This window comes from Phoenix dactylifera, chromosome 11, assembly GCF_051530095.1.
Source record: "Phoenix dactylifera cultivar Ajwa chromosome 11, Ajwa_hap1_PhDact_Kaust_v1.1, whole genome shotgun sequence".
Taxonomy (NCBI): domain Eukaryota; kingdom Viridiplantae; phylum Streptophyta; class Magnoliopsida; order Arecales; family Arecaceae; genus Phoenix; species Phoenix dactylifera.
The window spans coordinates 26,652,852-26,676,816 of NC_143200.1; the positions used below are offsets into that span (position 1 = coordinate 26,652,852).

Sequence of the window (23,965 nt, forward strand, 5' to 3'; positions counted from 1 at the left end):
AAAAAAAAAAGGAAAAGAAAAGAAGAAATCTTTATTGGGGAATGACGAAACCCGTTAGCTTCACCTTTTCCTATGCATCAAAGTTTCTCGCCACCCATTAAGCAGATATTGTCCCTGGGCATCCAAAATTTCATATCTAATAATATTTTATATTGTTCTATTGTGCTATATGAGCATGACTTACATATAAGATAGTTTGAGAGTAAAGTAACGAAAGAGTTTCAAATTGGACCCAGTAGGATTGCATAATTTTTTATATAAATAGAGTTAAAAATATGTATTATGTTTTTTATTATTTAGATGCTTTGACCATCTGAACCCTGCATAAAAGATGTTGTTCAAGAAACTGTTTTGATTACATCAACATGAGGAACCAATTAACCTTGCAACTTGGCGAGGATAACAGCGACGACGATAATGAAGGAGTTGCAATTTATATGTGAAGTATGATTTGTTGGGTTATGCTCCACATCTAGATTATGCTTTTCTATTTTGTGTCATAACCTAAATTTTTCTTCGTCATGTTCATGTCCAGTTAAATTTATCGGAGCCATTCCCGCAAGAAAACAATCCAAACACCACATTTGTGAATGCTTCGAAGCCTATGCAAATAATAAAAGACCTATGTGAATTTTTATTTCAAAATAACGAAGGCATCGCATTCGTAAGGATCTATGCTCCTTTCTTTTTTGTTTTTTTCTTATAGTTTGTCTCATCTATCTTACTGTAATAAAATCTTTATGATCAATTAAAATATAAAAATTATTTTATTAAATATTATATATCTATATATTAGTTTTTCAAAAAATATTTTAATAAAAAAATTTATTTTTGCGAAGCAAACGAATCCTTCCGGATTTTAAATTACCTCACACCGATGGCCCCCATGCGACCATACGTACTTCCCGCATCCAGATGCAATCCGTGATCTAGCTGGACGTTACTAGATTTTTTGAAGTAAAACGGTAAAAGTAGATTCTCCGTCACAGAGGGGACATGTGGACCCACATCTACCGTCCGCGTGCGCTACCGACAAAATGGGTTCCACTTCCATGTGAGAATGCCCTTACAAGGTTTGCCTAATTACAAATGAACCTTGAATTTTTTTTCTTGGCAGTTCAAACCCTCCAATTTAGATTGTGATCTCACAAGAAATTTAAACCTTATCAAATATGTGGGGACTCTAAGCTCATGCCAGAATCATCCATGGATGCTCTTATTATTCACTTTCTAGGGCAGCATTATTAACTTTTTAGCTGTATTTTTTTTATTGGTATGAGTCAAGAAAAATTTGTACATAATAATATTATGTTGTAAGCCTATCTATAATGTTCTTTGTTGCTCAACGATTTTTTTAAAAAAATATTGAAGAATTTTCTTTTCATCTTTTCAATCCTTGATCCTTTATCAATCATGCAAAGCCGGTTACTGCTACGCAAGTCTCCAAAAAAAATATTATATATGAAAGCGGTAAATTAGATAGTAAGTGAAAACCAGCTTGCACATCCATAATCTATGAAATTCTAAGAATTAAGATTATGACTATCGAGATGAGACTATATGAAAATTTATTTTATATGTTGATGATTAATATTTTTAATTTTTTTAATATTTTTAGTCATAAAAATTGTATATCCTAACTGATGGGACTGTAATATGCTTTTACTTTTCTTCGGAGGCATGGTATTATTTAAAAGTCACATCATTTTTTTCCTAAGACATATTATTCTTAATCTCAACCAAAATATTTGATGTGTATCAGCATCAGACTTCTATATATACTATTTTGATATACATCTCTTGTGTGATTCATTATTAAGAAACTCTTCTCGCCAAAAAAAAGAAAAAAACAAACATACAAATTATTCATCATGACCAGGGGAAGGAAGGAAGGGTATGCTCATAGTTTAACTGAAAGGTAAGGCTAAAGCCTAAAAGTACCCTCCCCAAATAACACGACGCCAAAGAAAATAAAGCTGAGAACAAAAAGGGAACTGAGTAGAAGAGCAAGGGGACGAAGAAAAAGAACAAAAAAAAAAAAAAAAAAAAGCTCATAGAGCAGGTATGGGATAGGACAGCTCCTGAAAACCCCTCATTTCCCCTCCCATCTTCCTCCTTTCCCCCTCTTTTGTTTGGGTTACTGTTTAATGTACGATATTCTGCTTTTGGTGGAGAGCCAGATGCCTTTGATGTGCGAGTGAGTGGGTGGTGTCTTCTTTTCCCCAATATTTGCTCTCTCTCTCTCTCTCTCTCTCTCTCTCTCTCTTCTCTTCTGTCAAACCCATCTTCCCCTCCTCTAGTCTCCTTTCGGCACCCGAAGAGACACTATGATCTCATCTTCCTCTTTTCCGAGCGTCTCCTCTCTTTTTCAATCCAGCTGTAGTTCGTGACGGGGTAAGGATAAGAAGCAGGAGATTCCTAGGGGTTGATTTTGTGGTTATTTTTCTTGGGTCCTTTTCCCCTTCATTTCTTCCTCTTACTTTTTTTTCTTCTTTTTCTAGATAAAAATACAGGAAATCCTTTAGACCTCTCTTGCAGAACAAAGGCATAGGATTCTTCTTGTGTTACTGCGTCCAGCTAATAGCAGCATCCAGGTCCGAGTGGGCTCTCTCTCTTCCCCTTCTTTCTTATCCTCCTCTATCTTTTCTTGGATCCAGGAGTTATATGGGGTCGTTAGTATCTTCTAAGAGGGAATCTAGGATGGGCGTCTTAGATTTGCTTAAGATTATGCCTATGCGGCGTATTTCGTTCGAGTGTCGTCTGAATATAACTCCATTTTCAGAATAACCCCCTCTTCTTCTGCACATGCACCGGTACGAAGCCATCGAAACGAAGTTGAAATCTAAATCTCTTGCGATTCCATTGCCTCTCCCCCCTCCTTATGCTCTCTGCTCTGTCTCTACTTCTTTGTGCATGCAGCCTATAAGCCTTTTAGCCTTGTTCCTAACAAAACTGGCCAGGGAGTTATATGATTTGCTTCGGGCTTATGGGCTTGTTCTTGCCTCTTCCGGCCCCTGTCTCTCGTTCGCTCTCCTTCATTCGGTTCTGCATCGTTTTCTTTGTCGCATAAACCGATATTTCATGTGATGGCATTTATGTGGCTGGGATATTTTTTCCGTTCCTCTCTCTGATTTCTTCCTCCTGATCTTTTGGGTTAGCTATTTTAGTTTCCGGATCAGTTTGCTCCCAAGTTCTATTTGCACTTATGGATTCCTTCGCATTTTTGGCCACATAAAATAACACTCCTTTGCTTTCAACTTCCGAAGGAGTCCGATCCAACTCCATCGGTTTCCAAGTCCTCAAATCTCTCCCAAGTCTTCTGGCTGCATCAAATGATGTTCTAGAACGGACCCTCCATCTTCCTTTCCTGGCTTCATATTCTTCTTCTTCTTCTTCTTCTTCCCCTTGGAAAATATCTGCTTAATTTCTTGGTGTATGCAGTCTAATTTCTATTTCACTGATCTTTTGCAGGCATCAAATCAGGTGAGGGGAGGAGGAAAAGAAAGGTGGTCTGGTTCGCTGTGGGGTTTGGTGCTCTCATATATAGCTTGTCCTTTTTTTTTTTTGAGGGGCTGCTGTTTGGAGCTGAAGTCCTTGGTTGGTTATGCTGGAGGCCAAGCATAAGAGCAGGCCCAGTTGCAGTAAGCCTCTTGGGGCTAATACTGTTGTAATTTCGAGTAGCAGGAAAAAGGAGGCCGCCTTCCTCAGATGTTATCCATTGAAAACCTCTCAGACTCCTCGGTTCCCTGCAAGGCTTCAGCACTGAAAAGTGATGAGAGGGCTTCTAGTACGCTTGCCTTCCAAGAGGCAGCAGATCCTATAGGCCTTGCTGAGACCCAGCCCCCTCATTTTTCTATAAGGTAATTACTACTGTTCTCTTCTCTTACCACATAAAAAGCCTTGTCATGTTATGGACTCTTCCTTCCATATGAGAGAATCTTATACTAGCTAGGACCGATCCGATCAGAGGCTGAGTTGGTGTCCTTCTGCAAGACTTAAATTGCCTTTGTTTTCCTCATATCTCGGTTCATCTCTTGGCAAAGGGGCTAAATTTTATCCGGGTTTGTGCTTTCAGGGCTTTTATTCTTCATGTCGTTCATGGTTTCTGAGAACTCCTTGCGAGAACCCTTTTTTCTTGAGTTCCATCAGAAGCAGCTTATGGTGGCTACTGTTTGCCAATCCAAAAAAAAAAGAGAGGAAATTTTTTATTTTGAGCTTTCCATATCTTTTTGCTCCCAATTCACAGATCCGTCTGAGTCGAATTGTTGATTTCTATCGTGATTTCATGTCTTCTCCTTTGAGATTGGAAGCGTATGGTATTGGTTGCTAGAATTTTGATGAATCCTTCGCTTCTCCTCCGGATGCGTCTGTCCTTTGCTTATGGTTCTGATTCTCCATTCATGTCTCTTAAATTTTAGTGTTGAAAAGTATGCTTCTTTCTTAATGGTGCGACCAATTTGGTGGGCCTACCGATCGTGCGATCCACGTTCAGTTCCGTGGTTTATTTGGATTTCCAATAATACAAGTTTACATGTGATAAGGTTTTAGATAATTCATAGTAAAAGTTTGCTTGAAATTTCTGAAGCAAAAAAGAGGGAGATGAATATGATTTTTGGATATTTGTGTTAATTTTATAAGCAAAGTTATGAGATTGATGCAGAAGATTTGTGGTTTGTGCTGCAGGGATTATGTTTCCACTTCGCGGAGCAAAGACGTTGCGAAGAATTGGCCTTTTCCTCTCAAACTTTTGCAGCTTTGCTTGGAGTATGGTGTTAATGATATATTGCCACCTTTTGAACCGCCTGATTTGGTGAGAGGCCAGTGCTGCAGAAGAGGAGTAGAATTCGAGCATCCAATCGCATGTTCGCATGGTGAACAAATCTCAACAGAGGTCAAATCACTTGAAACTAAAGATGTTGGTCCAATTGATGAGGAACCTGATAGCATCAAGCATGAATTCTGTTTGCCTCCAGATCAGTTGGTTGTAGAGTGTTCGGATCAAGCTCAGCACTTATTATCGAAGTCTAGAAAATCTAAGGTCGATCGTGGAATCCTTTCAGATGATGAACTGATAGGTGTTGAAGCTGAACCAGTCTCCACCATTACGAGTCACGATCAGATCGAGAGAATCTCAGGTCAGATCGGCGAGCTTCCTTGCACAGGAAATGTAAACAAAAGTGCCTCAGAAGTGTCATCAGAATTAGAGGTCGAGGAACCTCCTTTACTGCCGGAGAAGCTTGAAGTCAGATGTGAACCATCAGAGAAGAAGAGCAGGTTAATTGTAAAATCGAGCAGCACATCCGAGACCATCCGGGTGGAAGATATAGCATCCACTTCCAGCACTGTTTCAGATCCCATGGCTTCAAAGGTTTGCCCTGTTTGTAAGACATTCACATCCACATCAAACACCACTTTGAATGCTCACATCGATCAGTGCCTCTCTGAGGAGTCTAATACTAAGCAGGTCGTGACCAAGCTTTCAAAACTCAAAGTGAAACCAAGGAAGAAAAGGTTGATGGTGGATATCTATACGACTGCACCCCACTGCACGATCGAAGACCTTGATAGAAGGAATGGCACAAACTGGGCGGTAGATTTAGCTTTGGTGGCACCAACCACTGAGGTTAGCAGTGAAATCAAAAGACCAAAGCTGTCGATATCAGGTGCTGCAAATGATGGAAATGAAGGGGCTGTTTATGTTGATTCGAATGGGATGAAGCTTCGGATTATATCTAAGTTCAACGATGTACCACCAGTGAATTCAAAGGAGAATTGTAAGCTGAGGAAGCATGTGAAAGGCATTAGAGCAGACAGGAGTTCTTTGATCAGCAAGAAAAAATGTTTCAAATCGAAGTACTCAAAGTGTATGAAAACTAATCAACAGAAAAAAAGATTGTGCTCATTCAAGCTGTTTATAGGCAAGGTATGGTACATTAGTTTTTCCTTTTTTTTAAGTACATGCAGTACAACATGTTGCTAAATATGAGCAAACCTAGATTGAAGCAAGCCTTATCCTTTTGTTGAACTCATGATGAAGCAACATAGTGCAGCTGTTTGGTCTCCCAAAACCAGTAGAATGTGGTCCGTAGGAAAACTTTGATTTAGAAATTCTGTCGTCTGGAACATAACAAATTTATCCTTCAATATGTGTTTGTCTTTCTTTCTTTTTTAGAGCGTTATAATATTTCTGTCAGATTTTTCAAAATCTGGAATTAAACTAGCAAAAGACACTGATTCTGAATCATGAAATGACCAGGATCTTTTTTTTTTTTTTTTTGAAAAAAAAAAATGTTGGCTGATATTTGATCTGACTATTAGCTAATAAGCCATGAATGTGACTGCTTGACCCTGCATTGCGGGTCTCAATATAGTTACAATATTTTCATGTCCATGATATCATGCACCTTGCTTATGCTTACTATTCAACTTTTTCTTATTTTGAGAGGTTTTAGCCTTGCAACTCTGGTAGCATTTTGCTCTCATAACGTCCTTTTTATATGGATACTTCTTATGAAGTTAAATAGTAAACAATTTTGGTACCTCGGCATAGCTTTACTTATTTGTTTGAGTTGTTTTGGTCTTTCATTTTTGTAGCATGATATCAGATGTGATAGCATGAGTATCTCAATCTCCTTTTACTTTTTGCCAACCAGACTCCAGCGACACAAATTGGAGATTGCCATTCAAATACTTATGACGACAAGGAAGAATCCCTATCATGCATATTAAATGCTGAAGACGAGGTCAAGAGTTGTGGTCCTGGAACATTAAGACAGTGGGTATGCTCTAAACGCTCGGGTCCCTCGAGAAAACTCTACAAGAAAGGCACCCACAAAAGCATGGAAAGCACTGTGCCCAGCAGTCTGGACACTTCTGTGGAAGGTAATCAGCTGGATCCAGGTAATCCTTCTGTTGTTAAAAGCCATATTCTGAAACTTTCAAGGTCATCTGAAGTCTTGGCCTCTTCTCCAAAAACCAAAAGAGTGGATGTTCTATCCAATTCTGTCCATGCCACTCATAATTGGAAGACAAGACCTCCAGAACTGCCTGAATCGAATTCTATAATATCTCCTGAAAACACTTCTTTGGCTAGTGGCCTTATGCTGAAACCATCAAGATCATCTGGGAATTTTGTTTCCTCACCAAGAAGCAAAAGAGAAGAGATACAGTTGGGTACCATACAGAAGTCTGATAATTCTTCTGGCATTAATACAATACCTTCTGAGTGCTGTAATCCCTTGATTAAAACCAGAAAAAGGTTGATGTCAAAGAAGAATGTTTTGCTAGGAAAATCATCCTCTTTGGTAGAGAGCAAAGGTGATGAAGGCGAGAAAAGATTGACCATTAAGAAGTTCCGTAAGCATAGATCCATATTAGTCACTGGTAAACGGAGAGGAAAGTTACCATCTGACATCAACAAAGGACTGCATGGTTCTACTGAAGATTTTGGCCTTGATCATTCTCCTAGAGCTAACGAGACGAGCAGTGCCCATCAACTCAATTTATCTGAGAACTTAACAATCTCCAGAGTTCGAGAATCTGAACAAGAAAGAGAAGGCTTCTGTGCAATGGTTAAGCAGGAGCATACTAAAAAGAGATTGCATTTGGGAGCTAGAGCTGACTGCTGTGTTTCTGACTTTGAAGCTTCAGATATGCAGTGTGAGCCGCCCTTGGGCTGTGAGTATGCTGCAAATGAGCCTTCCATGGATAAAGCTGTTGATGAACGTGGTGGCAGTGAAAATCTAATTATTCAACATTTGACACCAGCTTCCAGTCCCAGATTGAACCCATGGCCATCTGAGCAAGAACATGGAGAATCTTTCTGTAGATCTGAAGCACCTGTGGAAGGTGGACTGAATGATGAGCAAGTTGTGCAATGCGATGATTTTACCAGCAACAAAATCATCAACAAAAATATTGAACGGGCGGCCGAGGAGGGAAACTTATGCATAGTTAAGCAATCAGAAGACCAAATAAGTACTTCCATCAAAGTGTCTTCTACTTGTTTGATCGTCCCTATGGACATGGTTCTTGGGTTTCCTCGGGAGAATTCATCAATACCCATGGTAAGGACGACGTCGAGTCAAGATCATTATTTGGCTGGTGGTATAGAAACATCTGGTTCTCCTGCTCCAGCTTCCTCAAACATCATCTGTCCCTCTTCTCCAGAACTTTCCCAGTCAAAAGATACCGCTGCAAAACAATGTGTGAAAGATGCTGCTGACCAAGATAAGTTGAGCTCAAGCTTGTTAAATAACTCAGAATTGCCATCCGTTGCAAGCACCAGAGGAACTGAAGGAGTGAAGGTGAGAAGAAATCAAGAAGTTAAGGCAATTGCAGCAGCAAAGGAACCTAAAAAATTGTCAGATGATCAACCTTGCTATTGCTCTCGCAGGGAAAGCCTTTCACAAGAATCTCCTCAGCCCTTGAGACAAAGTATCATGACTAATTCAATGTTTCCTTCAAAAGGAAAGCAGATTGTATCCAACTTGCTCATTAGGCCAACCATCTGCTCGTCTTCTAGTGCTTTTCATTGTTTGAAAACTGGTGAAATGTCCGCCCGCACCCTGGAGTCACCAACTGAAGCCATTTCAACAGAAGTTTCTTCAGATTTTGCTTCTAAACTCCCACCAGGGAGTGATTTTGGGTCGCCAAACTCATATTCTCAGGCTCAGGGTCAGGCCACTTCCAATCCAATATTCAGGCTGATGGGTAAGGATCTGGTTGTGAAAAATGATGAGTTGGCACAACTTCCTAAAGTTCTTCCTTCTGATTCGGACTACACCTCAACAATGAAATGTCTACCTCTTGGATTTACTTCCACCAACACTGGCTTGAGCAAGGTTAGCTTCTCATACGAACAACATCAAATTCCAAGAGGCTGTGCGACCCGCACCCAGGATTCATCAAAAGCTAAGCTGCAGGTAAGTGGCTTTGCGGGGGTTCCTTCAATAAAGTCTCAGCAGAAGAGAGGAAAGAAACTCCGTTGTCCTCTGCCATGTAGCATAGAGACAACAGCTGCATCTCAACATCACCAAAAGCCTACTTCTTCTGCTCAAGCTCTCTACAGAGATGTAATTGTAATCGATGATTCTCCTGAAGTTGAGGTTGAACCGAGCAGAAGCCTACCTAGTCCAGCACTAGCTTTGCCACCAGCTTTTCCAGGTTCCAATCTTATTCCTCCAAGGCCTTTCTCCTGCTTCCCACCAAAGAGCCCATATGTGTCGAGAGAAGTCCTAGGAATTGTCAGGCCTTCCTACTCGATGTCACACCAAATGGCTAATGCTTATACCCCTGTGAAGCATGATAACACTTCAGAAGGCTCGGTCCCTCGCAGCTCTTATATGTTCCAATCAACTTCAACAGCCCATCTGACACCATCATTGTGCTATAGCCGGACCTTGCAATGAAACTATCTGATAATGGTTGAAAATTATCTGGGACTCGGGAGGCTTACATTTTGCTTAAAATTGGCAATGAAGCCAGGACCTCCTGTTTTGTACAGAGACTGATTGGTCATTGAGATGCAGTATGCATGACCTGTGCTGAAAGCATGACAGTGGAAACACTGAATTCTGGAGTTCTGTAATTGTTTGAAGTTCTAATGGGACTGTCTTTTCAAAAGTATGAAAAATGATATCAAATGTTGTCATTGCCTTTCTGGAATGCCGGTCTTCATCTTGTTCAGAGTGTGTTTTATGTGTAAGCTCAGAATAATCCATGAATCCGATCGGTTTCTTCACTGAATGAAAAAAGATGTCTTCCATATGGTTTTTTTAAAGAAATCCGTAGGACTTTCTGTTTAGGAAACACTGCTTAATTGAGGACTACGCCAGTCCTTTTTTTTCATTTTTTTGAAATTTACAGCGCATGAAGTAATAAATAATGGCTTGTGGTAGTAACTGTGTACAAATATCGAGGTTATCAGAGCATGCTTGAGATAGTCTCAGAGGCAGCTTCTCTCTTTAGAGAGCAGGCGATGCAGGAAAATGGTCTTGTGAAAAGAATTTTAGTTGTAATCATGGCAGATAAATTGCATTTTAACTTATTTCAGTTAGTCCTTGAATCCTTCCTTGGTGTTCATTCTTTTCTTTTTAAGTTCTCAGCTATTTTAACTACCATCTTTTTCAAATGATTTGTAGCATTTGAAAAAGAAAAAATTGTCCAAGTTGCTCTCCTTGGTATGGTGCCTGAGCTAAATAACTTTGGATGCATGCAGGTTCACACAATACCTGATTTTATGTGAGGATAATTTAGAAAGTAAAATATATCCACGTTATCGTGAACTGTCTCACATTTATACGCAAAATAAGATTAGTAATACAATATCTTAATGCATGCAAAACAAAAGACGACAATTTTTGTAAATTGAAAGTGAAGTTATCAAGGTGGAAGATGTTTAATGGTAATTTTAGCAAACTCTTCACTAAGTAGCAGTATAGATTATCAGCTGGCTTTCTCCCATTCTCATTGGATGCAATTCTGATAATATAGCGAATATAATTATTTGAAATATAGTATATATGATTCTAACAACTTAACCAATTGGTATTGTCATCAAAGCCTTATATTTTCACTAAATGACACTATAGATATTAGCTGGCCTCTTGGCAACCTTACCAGATGCAGGTTCAGGGTTATATTTGATGTGCTTGTGTTAAATCATACTATTCTCTATATCTCTTTTATTTATATCAACTCCATAAATTGAGCCGCTAGATTTTGGGTTGAGGTCGGACTCCACTCGTGGTCGGTTGAAATCGAGATAGAAGGCAGAATCAATCTGCAAAGAAATTTATTATTGGAAGGTTTTCGATAGGAGACTCTCTAATGCTTAGATAAGAGATCTAGAGCAATAATAAAAAAAAGAAAGAATGAGTGAAAAAGAGTAGTATATTATTCGTATAAGATGAGAGCAGTGTTATCTGGTTTAGTAAGATCTGTCATAATTATACAATAATAGTTGATTGCATATTAGCAGCATGATAACGTTCCACATAATTAGCATGCGGCAATAATCAAATCGATCGTGCATTTACTGTTGTACAAACATGACAATCGATCCTTATCGCACTTAGCAGAATAATATGTCGGTTTATTTTGAAATTATTCATCTCGATTATAGCCGAGAAAAACGAGAGCGGCACAATGTCGGGACGACCAATGTCCTCCCCATCAAGCCGTTTGGCATCTCTTTTCTCAACGCTTTTGCTAAAGAGAGGTTTTGTTTATAAATTATAACACCTCATGTGACCGTTAATGATGGCAATTGAATACAACGGCACCCCGTGGGCAAGTCTGAACTCTGAACCAACGAAGGCGTTCTTACCAGGTAATTCTCAAGCTCTTATATCGCCGTTTTCACTTCCCCGTCCTCGTGCTAGCTTTTATGAGCGCGTTATGGTAAATAGGAACGTATGACCTCACAGAGAGAGAGAGAGAGAGAGAGAGAGAGAGAGAGAGAGGGAGAGAGATTTATGGGAATATATCAATTACAAGCAACCCCACTTTGACTTGGAGAAGTGTGCACCACCTTTGTGTTATTTTGAGTTGCGGGTAGTGATGGGTTTATTTCTGGGTCCTCGATTCTTCGGGGGCTGTTACAGGGCCTTTGGAGTTCGTGCACCGCTTGGAGCGAGCGCGGCAACGGCAAGCCCCAATAAATCCAGGAAAAGTGGAGGCGGTGGCATGGTCCAATCGTCATCCGCCACGTATGCGAATGCCGAATCCGTACGGGCCCATGTCCCAATGTTCGCGCTGGGAAAAGGATCCGCGGGTCCCGCCAGTTTGAATTTGATCCGCGGCTGCGGCCAAACTTGAACTGGAGCCCTCCACACTTTCTCTCTCTTTCTCTCTCTCAAATAAGAACTTATTTAGTATATTATCTTTTCTACTTTTGCTTATATTCAGTAATTTAATGATTAGGGTTTTGACGTTGTACGGTAAAAGCTCTCAAGAAAGCTTTTGATTCCAATCGGTCTAATCTCTTGACTATGATAAAATAGTGAGCTTGAGCACCAGCAGGGGAAGATTGGATCATAAATTGACATTATTTGGATAACAATTATTATTTGCTATTTTCAGCCAATTCAGTTCAATTTGGGTAGGTCTGCGAGTTATTAACAGAGCTTAGGATCATAACTAGTACAGAGGTTACAGCTTTTTCAACATGCCCACAGCTAATAACACACCATTCATGGGAGGAAACTAACTATACTGTTTTGACTTATTATGTTTCAAGTTATGGGTTGAAGGGGATTCAGGTGTTATTATCTCACTGTTGAACTCGCCACGTAAGCATAGTCTCTCTCTAACCCACTATTGCATGATATTTTTTGCTTGCAGGCGCACCTTATTCACTTTTATAGCTACATGTATACGAAGAGCAGGTAACTCACTAACTCAGTAGCTTACTGGGAAGCAACGTATTGGTTACTCTTTTGACTTTGGCTTATGCCGGTTTTGTATCAAATAATAATAATAATAATAACACACCATTTACAAAACCGTAACCCTAGTGGAACATTAGGCTGGTCAAGATGTCATCGTTGACTGGGTCAGCCAAGTGGTCCAATAGATTCTGATAGGTCCCCATCCAGTGACCAGGCCCTGAACAAAGTATCCCAAGATTAGCCAGCATGGCCAGCCGCCCGTTTGTTGTTTGCTTTTGTTTTGTTTTGTTTTGTAATTTTTTTTTATAATAAAACGGCTGCTCATACTACTATCGCACAAACACAACCAACTACATTACTATCAAAAAGACAGCCGTCCGTTCTTCAGCTCCTCTAGCTTCAACTCCCTCCTGGACTTGTCGTCCTTCCAAGCCCTGAAGGGTTGAACGAGGGACCACCTGGGTATGCACGGTCCCCGGAACCACCCAAGAACTTCTCAAATCCTAGAAAGTATAGTACGGCTTCCCCATGAAGCCTGGCCAGGCCCGGTCCTGGTATCGCCGGTGCTCCGGGGGTATGATGCCGGTCTTGAACCAGTGGAGGGCGGTCTCGGCCGGGTTAAGGCCGAGCTTGCCCAAGATCTTGGGTGACAATTGCACCGGAGGCGCAGAGCATGGCGAAGCGGCCGTTGATGATCTCGCCGTAGGCCAGCAGCCATTTGAGCTCGATGAATCTGCCGGTGCTCGCAAGCGTGTTGATCGAAGCCATATTAGTCACCGGCCGGGGAGGCTGCAAGAGAAAAGAAGCACGACATGGCAGGTAATATATTTATCTGAATTAGAATTTATAGTATTACCTTCCATCCAAGCAAGAGGGCGACTGTTTGGATGCAAACTATAGCTGTCCGTCGGTCTGCTCCTTGCTGTGAGGACACGAAGCAATTCATATTAGCAGTGGATAAGGACCTGAAAGTTTTGCTGAACTTCTCTTACTATTTATTTTGAAGACTTTGGAGTTGTTATAGTGTTCGCATGCAGAACAACATGATTTTTTTCCAACACATCCTTATGATTTTTGTTCTTTGAGGTGGATATATTACCTGCCACATGAGGCCTAAGCATTGTGTCCAACAGAAGTGTGACACATGGCAAGGGCAGCTAGATAAGGAAGAGTTTACCTGCGGTCCTTGGCTGAAGCCCCATTACCATGTGGAGAGTGGGACCCAATGGCTGAGATTTTTGAGATGGGCCATTCGTTGAAGGAGCTGAAGTCGTGCCGCTGAAATCATGGCTCCAAAAGAGCCCCGCCAGAGACCGGAACATCCATCTCAAATAAGATGGTAGTCATATCAACCTTGCAATTCTAGTTTCCACTTCGCATCATGCAGGCCTAGAGATAAGGCCATTCGTCACTGCATGAACCCCCGATCCCAAACAAATGCTGCAGAGGCCATCATATGCAAGTGCTTGAAGATTATCAGAGTCATTCCTCATCGCAACCTCATATGGAGAAACCAAGCCAACAAACAAAAATCTCTTGTCCACCTGAGCAAAAATATTTAGGCCTGAAGTGCCTACAACTCTAGCATAAGATGATCATTGTACTGCAATAAGTAAGACCGCAAGAATAATGTCAATGCACAAAGTGTAATAATTGTATGAGCCTAACAGTATGCTAAGTGCTTCACTTATTAGCTAGTTAAGAAGCAGCTGCAATGCAGTTTGAGCATAGTTTGGAAATCGATGCTCTTGTATAAAAGAAAGCAACGTTCAGTTACAAAAAGAAAGGTGATTGCTTGCATTTAGAACGGAGACATTTAACCCTCAACAATTGAAGACAGATGACGATAATTCAAATGCCTAAATACACCACTGTGTGTAATAAAAAGATAGCCAAGCTTCTTTAAAGCACAACCAAGCTCTACAGTGTGGTTCTTCCACATAAAACCAGGCTACCTGAGTCTATTCTCTGCCTCTGCCTCAGCCTCTGGAAGAGGAGATCTTCATTGTGCTGCAAGGCCAGGTACTCATCCATGTCAAATTTAGACACTCCTGCTCCACCATCGGAACTGATCCAGTGGTTTCCTACATATCCAAGTCTGCCACTGTTTTTATCGCTAGAAATCTTGCATTCAGGGCTCCAACTCCCAGGATTACTGCTGACGAGTTTCCCGCTATCAAATCCAGCATTGGCTTCCTGAAATATAATATGTCATAGAGAAGACATTAACTGGCAAATCAACCAGCCAAGGAGAATCCGAGACTTCAAAAGCAAAATGGACTCGGTACAAGTAATAGTTAATCTGTAAGATTATAATGAGCAAATGTCTGCATGCATCAATTCATGGTAATATATGCATAAATTCTCAAGAATATAATATATGCATAAAACATCTCTCAGAATGCTTGGAAAACCAGCAAGTGGAGATTAAAAATAAGAGTAGATAAATACCAGTCTCAAACAAAACCATATCTACCATTATAGGTTTAGAACTGAGTGACAACGAATATTGTATAACAAGTTGCAAATATTGAGCACCACATTTATTGCCTTATTGTCTCATATAAGTTATCAAACTTACAAGATCTGAAATATCTAAGATGCTTGTCCAAGAAATACTTATAGATCTCACCATCACATTCAAAGAAACGAAAAACACTCGAGAAAAGAGTATGGACAAAAATAACCACCTGTGCTGAAACAGGCAAAATATTTCCTGATTTCACTGGCACCTCAGTCTTAGTTTTGCATGGTGACGGAGATGTATCATTACAGGACTCCCACTGCAACCAAGGAAGTACAACACCATCTGCCTCAACAAACAGTGGAGCAGCTTTTGTCAAACTTGTAGGTGTTTCTGGTACATTATTATGCACTATCAAGTCTCTGAGCGTGGAACTTGTATCACTTATTTCTCCATCAAAGGAAGATATGTCTGTGTCTTCAACATTTGAAAGGAAATCTACAAAATATCTTTCCGCCTCTTCTGTCAGACGTTTAGACATCCTTGTTCTATCATTGCTCCTCTTGATACATGTTCAACCAAAAATGGTAAGTCATGAAAAAAATGATGAATTCACTATAAACGATGCTTATGAGGAAGCTTACTCTTCTAGATCGTGAGGGTCCTTCTGGAGCAGCAGCTTGTTTTGGGGAAGGTAGCAACTCTCTCACAATTTTCGTAAGCTCCTGACCATGCTGCTCCTCTGCCGCTAACTCTGCCAGCAATTCTTGCTTCCGCTTCTCTGACTGGAAAAATTAAGCAATAAAAAATGTACCTTGACATATGCCGCAAATCATAAAAGTAGATGCTATTAATTTAGAGGAACTTACTCTGAATTTTCTAAACAGTATCGCTCTTTCTTTTTTTTGGCCATCATTTTTTTAAAAGAAATGAGTAAAAGAACATAATATTATCAAAATTCACAACATATAATAGCAAACTGTGATGATTAAGAAAAAGGGCATTTCAAATGAAGCAAGATATTTTTGATTAAAACAATGAAAGACCAAATAAGGCAAATACTGATTGATGCAGGAACCTGAGTGCTGACCTAAATGACCAGATGAAATGTAGTGGTTTATTAGTCTTAGGCGACTTCAAGTTCGTAGAAGAATTATGGTTTGGTTTCCTCAGTATGATAAGCAATGAAGGAAGGAGATTAATAGTGGAAAACAGACGTAATCTGAAAACCAGAAAATGCTCTTGGAAAATATAAAGGAGCACAGAAGATACAAGTAAGAAATTATATCTTCTAGTGCATGTCTAGCCTAATTTGTCTCCCAAATTCCATGCATTTCTTAGACATATTCTCAAAAACGTAATACACAAACCAATTTGTAACAGGATATATACAGGCATGACAGATTATACAAACCAAGGTCCGCCGTACCGGTACCGGTCGGCATACCGGTAGCGGCTCGGACCGGTACGAAACCGGTCGGCGTACCGGTCCCGTACCGGTTCTTCAACAATAAACTACTGGTATCCGATTCCACGCTGATCCGATACCGGTCCCAGGCCGGACTGGTACATACCGGCCCGTACCGGCCGGTACGGCAGACCATGATACAAACTATTGCATTTTAATGAATTATCACAATTAACTACACAGGCTATTGAAAAACTTCACCGAATACTACATTCCCACAAGTATCAGAAAGGATTCTCCTCTATCATGCCTGTTCCAATTTGGTGGTGTAATTCCTTCTGATATCATTAATAACTTGGATAACATTCGAATTCTTTGCCTGGTCCTCATTGTCATTGAGAATGGCTGTGGGTTCTGTTTTCTCCATGACCTGCATAAACTACAAGTTTCATGAGTATAGGAAAGTAAAGGATGATTACAATAAGCACAAGATTTCCCTACTATTTTGGATTAGAAGCAGCTGTAATTAAAGTTAAGATGAACAAAATTTTTGTCAGCTAATGAAAATTGAAACATGAATTAAGTAAGAATGCGAACCTTCTCAAGCTCTGTCTTGATCTCTTCTACTGCATGTCTCACTTCTTTGCGCATGGCTTCATATAATCCAGTGCCCTCTCCATCTCCAGTGGGATGTTCCATCTGAGAATGCAATGGGAACCACAGATGTTTGATATTGCAGGCTGAACTGAATAAATACGACTAATTGATTAAACTATATGCCTTAAGATATTACCACAGATATTGAACACTAGCTCATTCAGACTGTTGGTCTCAACTAGTAAAACTAACCTTTTCCTGGGCATAAACTGCCTGAATTGTTCTCTCAGTCTCAATTTTACGTGAACAAACTTCCCGTGCTTCATCATCAGTTAGCGAAGAAGACTGGCTCTAGTAGAAAATAAGAAAAAAAAAAAAAGAAAGTCACGTAAATTCAAATTTTCCAGTTGTTCGAGATTACTTCACCAAACCAACACTAAAAACAAAGAGTGTGATAATCAGTGTCAACTCATTTTAAGTGAACTTATACTCAAGAAAAATCAATTCTTTTGCATCTATTTGTATGATCTCCTATCTCTATTATTCTTTTCATCTAACATGCATAGAACGTCCAATAAGAGGGGAAAATGCAAAATAATCATAGAATTTTAGATTAGCATAGTTACCGAGTAATTGTCATGTGACTGGAAGAAATCCTTTTGACTCATAGATCTTCTTCTCAAAGCATGTCCTTGATTTGTTGGCTTTTGTGATGAGGGACGCTGGGACCTACCACTGCCAATGCTCGTCCATTTGGTTTGACTGATGGTGTTGTTATAAAGATCCAAGTCATTCTGTACTCAGCAAAATACAATAATTAGCCTTTCTACTTATTATCTACTAGAGGAATAATAAAAATCTGTATGTCACAACCATCAGCAGGTGGCCAGATCCCAAAAATTCTCATACCAATTGGACATTTGCAATCATTTAAAATATGGTAAAGTGCAGAGATGAGGATAGGTTGTGTCTATGACACAAAATCTCTTAGCAATACATGACCCCCTTATGAAGCGAAAGATAAGTTGCTGATAGTGTTCCACATATTAATAGAGACCAAAATATGCCATAACATATATCCATATATATAAACTTACCCCGACACTCCATTATTTGGGTTTCTAGAAGTGACAGCAATTTTCGACACTTTGACATGGCACATCATGAGACAACTGGACACTCCATTGCTCCATTCTGAAGTATCCTGGTAATGTCAACAAAAAATGTCTGACACTTGGCACTTTTCTGTGAAGTGTCATGCAGGAGACTTTCAAGTGACGGAGACTTTAAGCAAAATACTTTATGTTTTTAATATAAGTTATGAAAGTTATATGGACACTTCAAGCAGTGTCCTCATGTTTCAATATAATATTACCAAGGTTATATGTAAACTTCAAGTGAACTGTCCTTATGTTTTTAATATAAAGTTATCAAGGTTGTATGGACATTTCAAGCAAAGTGACCTGATAATTTCAATATAAAGCTATCACACCTATATGGTTACTTTAAGTGAAGTGTCAATATATATATATATATATATATATATATATATATATATATATATATATATATATATATATCGTGTTCCTATGCCTAGATTTATTTATTTATTTTTAGATTGCCATGTTCGACACTTGAGGACACTTTAACACAGGGAGCGCATGTAGATAACACTGTGTATACCTCCTTGGTAAATAAAAAATTTGAGACACCAATATAGATTGCAGCAGATGCTTATTCTACCTAACGTTTTTCCCAAATATTTTCTTATTTGAACATACAATATGTCATGTTAGTGTTAGATTGTTTTCTAGAGACACTAATACAATCTAATACACATACTGACCATCGAACTCAAATGACATAGTTAAAAAGACACTGCACATCAATATAAATTCATAATTGATGTTAGTCTAATCCAAAGTTGTCTTTTTTTTAATATTGTCCTTTTATATAAATGTGTGAGTTAGTGCTAGTTCATTTCCTGGATACAGTAATATTGTTTAGAAAGGGCTAAACTTTCCATGGAAACCAAAACATTTCTATTGTAATCGACTGATTTCAGTCAAACCAAAGCCAAATAGACCCCACAAAACTTTTCAGTTAGTTTAAGGGTGACCAGTTTCAGTGGTTCAATTCAGGTTTGATGTAACCAATGGCAAAAGATCATGAATGCTCGATTTAATTACTATTTGAATGTTTGTAGTCAGCTTACCAGGCCACATTGACCCCACAGACTTGTTTCAGTTAGTTTAACATAAAGATAGCCCGTTTCAATAGTTTCACTCAGTTCTGCTGAAGCTAATGGGAAATGGTCGTAGGAGGTCGATTTAATTACTGTTTAAATGTTTGTGGTTAGTTTTGGGTCATTTCTTCATTTAATTAAGCACATTTCACTAGCTCATGTCAAATTTGACATTTTCTTTTATGTTTGAAGAATATATGCTTACTCATGTGCAATATAACCTCCAAGAAGAATCTGCTTAAGAACAAAAACAAACTTACAATTTTTGAGAACCTCAGAAGCATTCGGGAAGAGAGTCAACTTTTCTTCTAGATCTAAGAGATGTTTTCAGAACTTTGGAAATAAATTCTAAGGGAAAGAGGAGAAAAAGGGCAGAGTAGATCCCCTACCCACAAGTTTACAAGATTTGAGCTCAAATCATATAAACATTAAATGAGGTGTTTCTAATTGCAGTCTTATTGATAATTTGTTGGTACTTGGTATCTCTTATGATGGCAATAAGTAAGCGAAGTTTTATGCTTGTACATTAAAATCGTATGTAATTGAATGAAATGTTTCAGTTTAGATTGTGTGTAAAATGGTTTATTAACATTTTCACTGGTTATCAAAGATTTTTATAAACTTTGATGGTTTCAGGTTTTCATCTTAAACCACCAAGACCATATATCCAACAATGCCAAACAATAAGCAATCTAGAAGTATGGGATATATGAATCTGGCTTCTTTAACTTCTATTTTGTTATTCTTTTCTCTCTGAACTCTTTTTTCTTTCCTTATTTGAATACCAAAATTTCTAAAATCAAAATTCAACACAATCAACAAAATGAAAAACAAAACCAAGTTTCCAAACAACAATGTCTGAGATGCTTGATCATTATATCAGTATTTGCCATGCTAAGATTATTGAAGATGCTTTAGAAGTTCAGCACATGCTTGATCATTATACAGCTATACAAGTAAGTATATCAATAAGCTTCCTTCATATTTCTTCTATGCTTCTAAAGTATCTATTACAAGATTCTGTGGTTTTACATGCTAACGTTTGATAGTACTTGGTACCCTACAATGCCCTGATCGGTGTGGGCATGGTATAAATAGAACTTTGTTGTAAGTTGCCCAGATCACTCTCTGGACACCAATACTTCATGCACATATGTCCATCTACTAGCATGACATTTCATTAACTCCTAACAGGAATTAATGGACAAAACTGAATACGACACATAGCTACCACATATGCTCGAAGACTTATGATACACAGATATTACTTGCCAGTACCTAACTAAATGAACTATTTCACTGCCTGTCTATTTTCAAGTATTCAGGTATCGCTTTCCCCTTAGATACTTTTCTTCTCTAGAATGTTATAGAAAAACGCTCAGATGTTTGCGAAGCCCTTGAAGAATTTTAAAATTTTCCAAACTATAAGGCCATGTAACCACAACCTTCAGAGTCTGATTGTCATATCATGCATGAAACTTGCAAAATAACAAACTTCTTCCCTAGGGCAATAAGGATTTGATAACATAACCTCAATGTTGCCATCCAACTACAATATGGATGCAAACAAAGAATGTTTAAACTAGCTGTCTCGCACACAATTATACATGGATGCTGCATAAAGATTGAACAAAAATGGTTATACGGCCAAGAAATCGGCCCCACAAATTAACAGACTCTGTTTCTCTCAAAGGGAAATTAGTTTTGACCTGATAGCCCAAAATTAACAGTACCTTCTAAAACTTAGCTCATTTTTTAGTTATTGAAACAATGAACACATTACTAACAAAAAAAAAAAGAAACAATGAACACATAGGAAAGAATTAGTTGAAGCATTACATGATCAATGTCAGGAGCATACAATAATTACCAAGACAAGGTTTTCTTTCAATTTAATATATTATTTTCTCATTAACAAGCGAATGTTTCCAATACAGCATATCCTAAAAATGCCATAACAAGTTAAGATGGAGGGGAACATAAGTGGAGAACTTTGATCACGAAAACACCAAAAAAGGGGAAAAAGAAAAGATTTCTAGGCACAAAAAAGATAACAAACTAATATGGCAATGATGCTAAAGTAATGGAGCTCCACGCAATCACGAAAATTTCTTGACTTCTTTCGAATTACCAACGTAACCGTCCGTATCCTAATGCCAAGGAAAAAAAAGGAGAGAGAAACTTCAGGATTCTATGTCGAGAAAAAAGAGCAAAGGTACCCCCGAATCACTACACCGATGCCGAGCTACTGACATGGATCGCTGCCGTCTCGAGTTACCACCAGTGGCGGGCTTCCCGTCCACCGCCCCCCTGTCGGGGGGCCTCGACACAGACCTCCCCCGCCGGCGAGACGACTCCGTCTCCATCCTATAACTAGCGACGGAACTCCGGCGATCGGATCTGCGGGCCGCCGGCCTGCTCTCCTCCTCCTCCTCCTCCTCCGACTCCTCCCTCGCCCGAAAGAACTCATCGGCAAGATCGTCGAGGCTGATCTCAAGGAAACCGGACCCCCTCACCTTGTTGACGAATCTGCCCCTCGGCGTCGAGAAATCGTCGGACTCCGGTGGCGGCGATGGGAACCGGCCGGAGTAGCGGCTGAGGCTCCTCGACCGGCGGAGGTCCCCGCCGCGGTTGGAGGACCCTGCGTCGTCGACGCCGGTCCGTCTCGAGGTTGATCGGTAAGCCGCCGTCGCCATTTCCGGCGGGAATCGGAGGATTAATTAGGGTTTCAAGGCCTGCGATCGAGGCGGAAAGGGTCGGAATCGATCATTTTTTTTAAGGGTTTTTGAGTCGAGACGCGAGGGCTTCAAGAAGAGAGGAGAGAAAAAGGAGAAAGTTGGAATTCGCGAGAGAGGGGGCGGAGGGATCGAAGATTCGGATATTTTATCACGATCATAAAAGATATATACACTCCATTAATTGCACAGGTTCACTCCTCGTACTACTTCTTTTCCGGAGAGACCAGGAAGAAAAGTTTGTGTTTTCTAAAACAAAGGAGTGCCATTATAGGTTTCGTCATTTTAATGGAATATTTGAAGGGCGGTCTGAAATGCATGGATTTAACAGCGGAACGTTCAAATCGTGAGTACGGTCACCGCCCACACGTCTCCAAACTGGCGCAGCCTCTCCATCCTAGACGATTTAGCACAAGTAGAATAATATAGAATAGAAGTATCACAAAAAAATATTTTCATTTAAATTTCTTCACATTTTTATTTAAATTTCTTCGCCCTCACTAGCAACAAAAGAAAAAAAAAAGGGGAACAACTACATCTCAAGTCATAGCTTCCATCGTATAATGTTTCGCACATATGAAATGAACAATTATGCCAGACCTAAAAGAAAAATGATAGATCCAATGATCTTAAATTTTGGTTTTGTCTTAAAGTAGTGCATTGTATTTGTTTGTCCAGTCATTTTTTAGGATATCTTTAACATCACAAACTAAACTAATGTCTTGTTGCAGGATCATTTCATGAAGTAACAATTATTCTAGATATGAAAAAAGAAGTTCAATAAAAAAATACAATATGCTTACTTTATTTCATATCTTGAATGATTACATGTATCCAATAGACCAATCCAATAGACCATGCTGGACTAAAAAATCTTGTATATTATATTAAATATAGTTGTCGAACTAAGTGATGAACCGTCTGAAAATAATTGTGAAGGAATGTTCTACTTGGTTATTTGAGCTTTTGGAGCTTCATTTTATTCAAGTTCTCTTCTTAATAATATTTTTTTAGAAAAACTCAATTGGCACTTTCTTATGACCTATACGTGCAACTCGTTATATAGTAGTAGGTGGAAGGCTTCAGACCAATCGACTGATTTTTTTTCCAAACAAGATTTTTAAGCTACTTATGTTGTTAGCTTTGCATGTGCCATAGCCTACATGAGTAGTATTTATATTATTTAATGCAATCAACATAGATTAGCTAACTTATGTGAGATCCATTCTTGGTTGCAAATAAAACCTACACAAAGCTCTAATTGAATCCCATCAGTCTCGTATTTTCGATACCTTTCCACAAATAGAAACATTCAAGAATCAGGTAATGAGTTTACCCAAGGTAATTATATCAATAGGTATTGTGGTCTCTAGAGTGGTTGCTATCATCACCTGAGGTGCTCTAATGATCACATTATAATTAAGCAATAGTGGTCCACTATCAAGTTTTCTTTTACTAGAGATGGACTTCGCTCCTCCAAAGGAGAGGATATTTACCCTTCTAGACTCCAAAATTAGTAGTGGAATATTCAAATCGGAGATTCATATTGTTGACCAAGATTTTTACCAATAAAGATATCCAAAAATAAAAAATTATATATTTTAATAATCTCTAACCTATACATAATCATGGGCACAATAATAAACAGCTTTTATTATACTATTATGCTAAGATACATGGTAAAATATTTAAATTGAGAATTTATCCTGTCGATCATGATCTACATATATTAAATATATATAGATGGAAAATCAATAAATTTTGATACTAAGATCATAACAAAAATCGATACAACCAATGTTTGTTACAAGATATTTTTAGTAATGAATATCATGATTTACAATTTGCGTGCCCTTCTTGATTTTGGAGTGGAGAGTAGTAGATGCACTACTCTTTTAAAACAAGCAAAGTCCATCTCTTTTTGTTAATCTATATACAGCTATTCTTGTAAGGAACCGTTTGATTCCTTTCAACCATAGATACATTACAATAGAAGTTCTATGCATTTTAAAAGCAATTATAGTGGCATGCAATTGAAATTTTTTTTATTTGGGCACGAGCAACTACAGTTGTTGCAACTCCATTCCTTTTAGTGTTCCAATTGAAAATTGCAAGTATAAAAAG

At 38.9% G+C, this 23,965-nt stretch overlaps 2 protein-coding genes and 1 pseudogene across 8 annotated transcripts; 1 reads left to right on the forward strand and 2 right to left on the reverse strand.

Annotated features, from left to right (window-relative positions):
- The first annotated feature begins 1,927 nt into the window (after positions 1–1,927).
- LOC103702340 (uncharacterized) lies at positions 1,928–9,666 on the forward strand. Of its 5 annotated transcripts, XM_008784722.6 has the most exons (5): positions 2,028–2,394; positions 2,502–2,594; positions 3,472–3,860; positions 4,684–5,923; positions 6,654–9,666. In XM_008784722.6, the coding sequence occupies exons 3-5, from the start codon at positions 3,709–3,711 to the stop codon at positions 9,408–9,410; spliced, it is 4,149 nt and encodes a 1,382-aa protein (XP_008782944.4). In that variant the 5' UTR covers positions 2,028–2,394; positions 2,502–2,594; positions 3,472–3,708; the 3' UTR covers positions 9,411–9,666. The 5 variants fall into 5 exon arrangements, with proteins under 5 accessions (XP_038983898.3, XP_089782355.1, XP_008782944.4 ...); XM_039127970.3 differs by lacking the exon at positions 2,502–2,594 and having other exon boundaries at positions 1,928–2,197; XM_089926229.1 differs by lacking the exon at positions 2,502–2,594 and having other exon boundaries at positions 1,928–2,062.
- Positions 9,667–9,738: 72 nt separating this feature from the next.
- LOC113462427 (chlorophyll a-b binding protein 8, chloroplastic-like) lies at positions 9,739–13,325 on the reverse strand (annotated as a pseudogene). The gene is made up of 2 exons (XR_015971480.2): positions 13,249–13,325; positions 9,739–13,181 (listed from the first exon to the last, which is right to left on the reverse strand). The product of XR_015971480.2 is annotated as a chlorophyll a-b binding protein 8, chloroplastic-like (transcript).
- Positions 13,326–14,120: 795 nt separating this feature from the next.
- Positions 14,121–22,118, reverse strand: LOC103702342 (uncharacterized). 2 transcript variants are annotated; one of them, XM_008784725.6, is made up of 8 exons: positions 21,326–22,118; positions 17,488–17,655; positions 17,114–17,212; positions 16,862–16,963; positions 16,575–16,694; positions 15,501–15,641; positions 15,083–15,418; positions 14,121–14,588 (listed from the first exon to the last, which is right to left on the reverse strand). In XM_008784725.6, the coding sequence occupies exons 1-8, from the start codon at positions 21,800–21,802 to the stop codon at positions 14,313–14,315; spliced, it is 1,719 nt and encodes a 572-aa protein (XP_008782947.2). In that variant the 5' UTR covers positions 21,803–22,118; the 3' UTR covers positions 14,121–14,312. The 2 variants fall into 2 exon arrangements, with proteins under 2 accessions (XP_008782947.2, XP_088563675.1); XM_088707549.2 differs by lacking the exon at positions 21,326–22,118 and adding an exon at positions 17,959–18,210.
- Between the last annotated feature and the right edge of the window lie 1,847 nt (positions 22,119–23,965).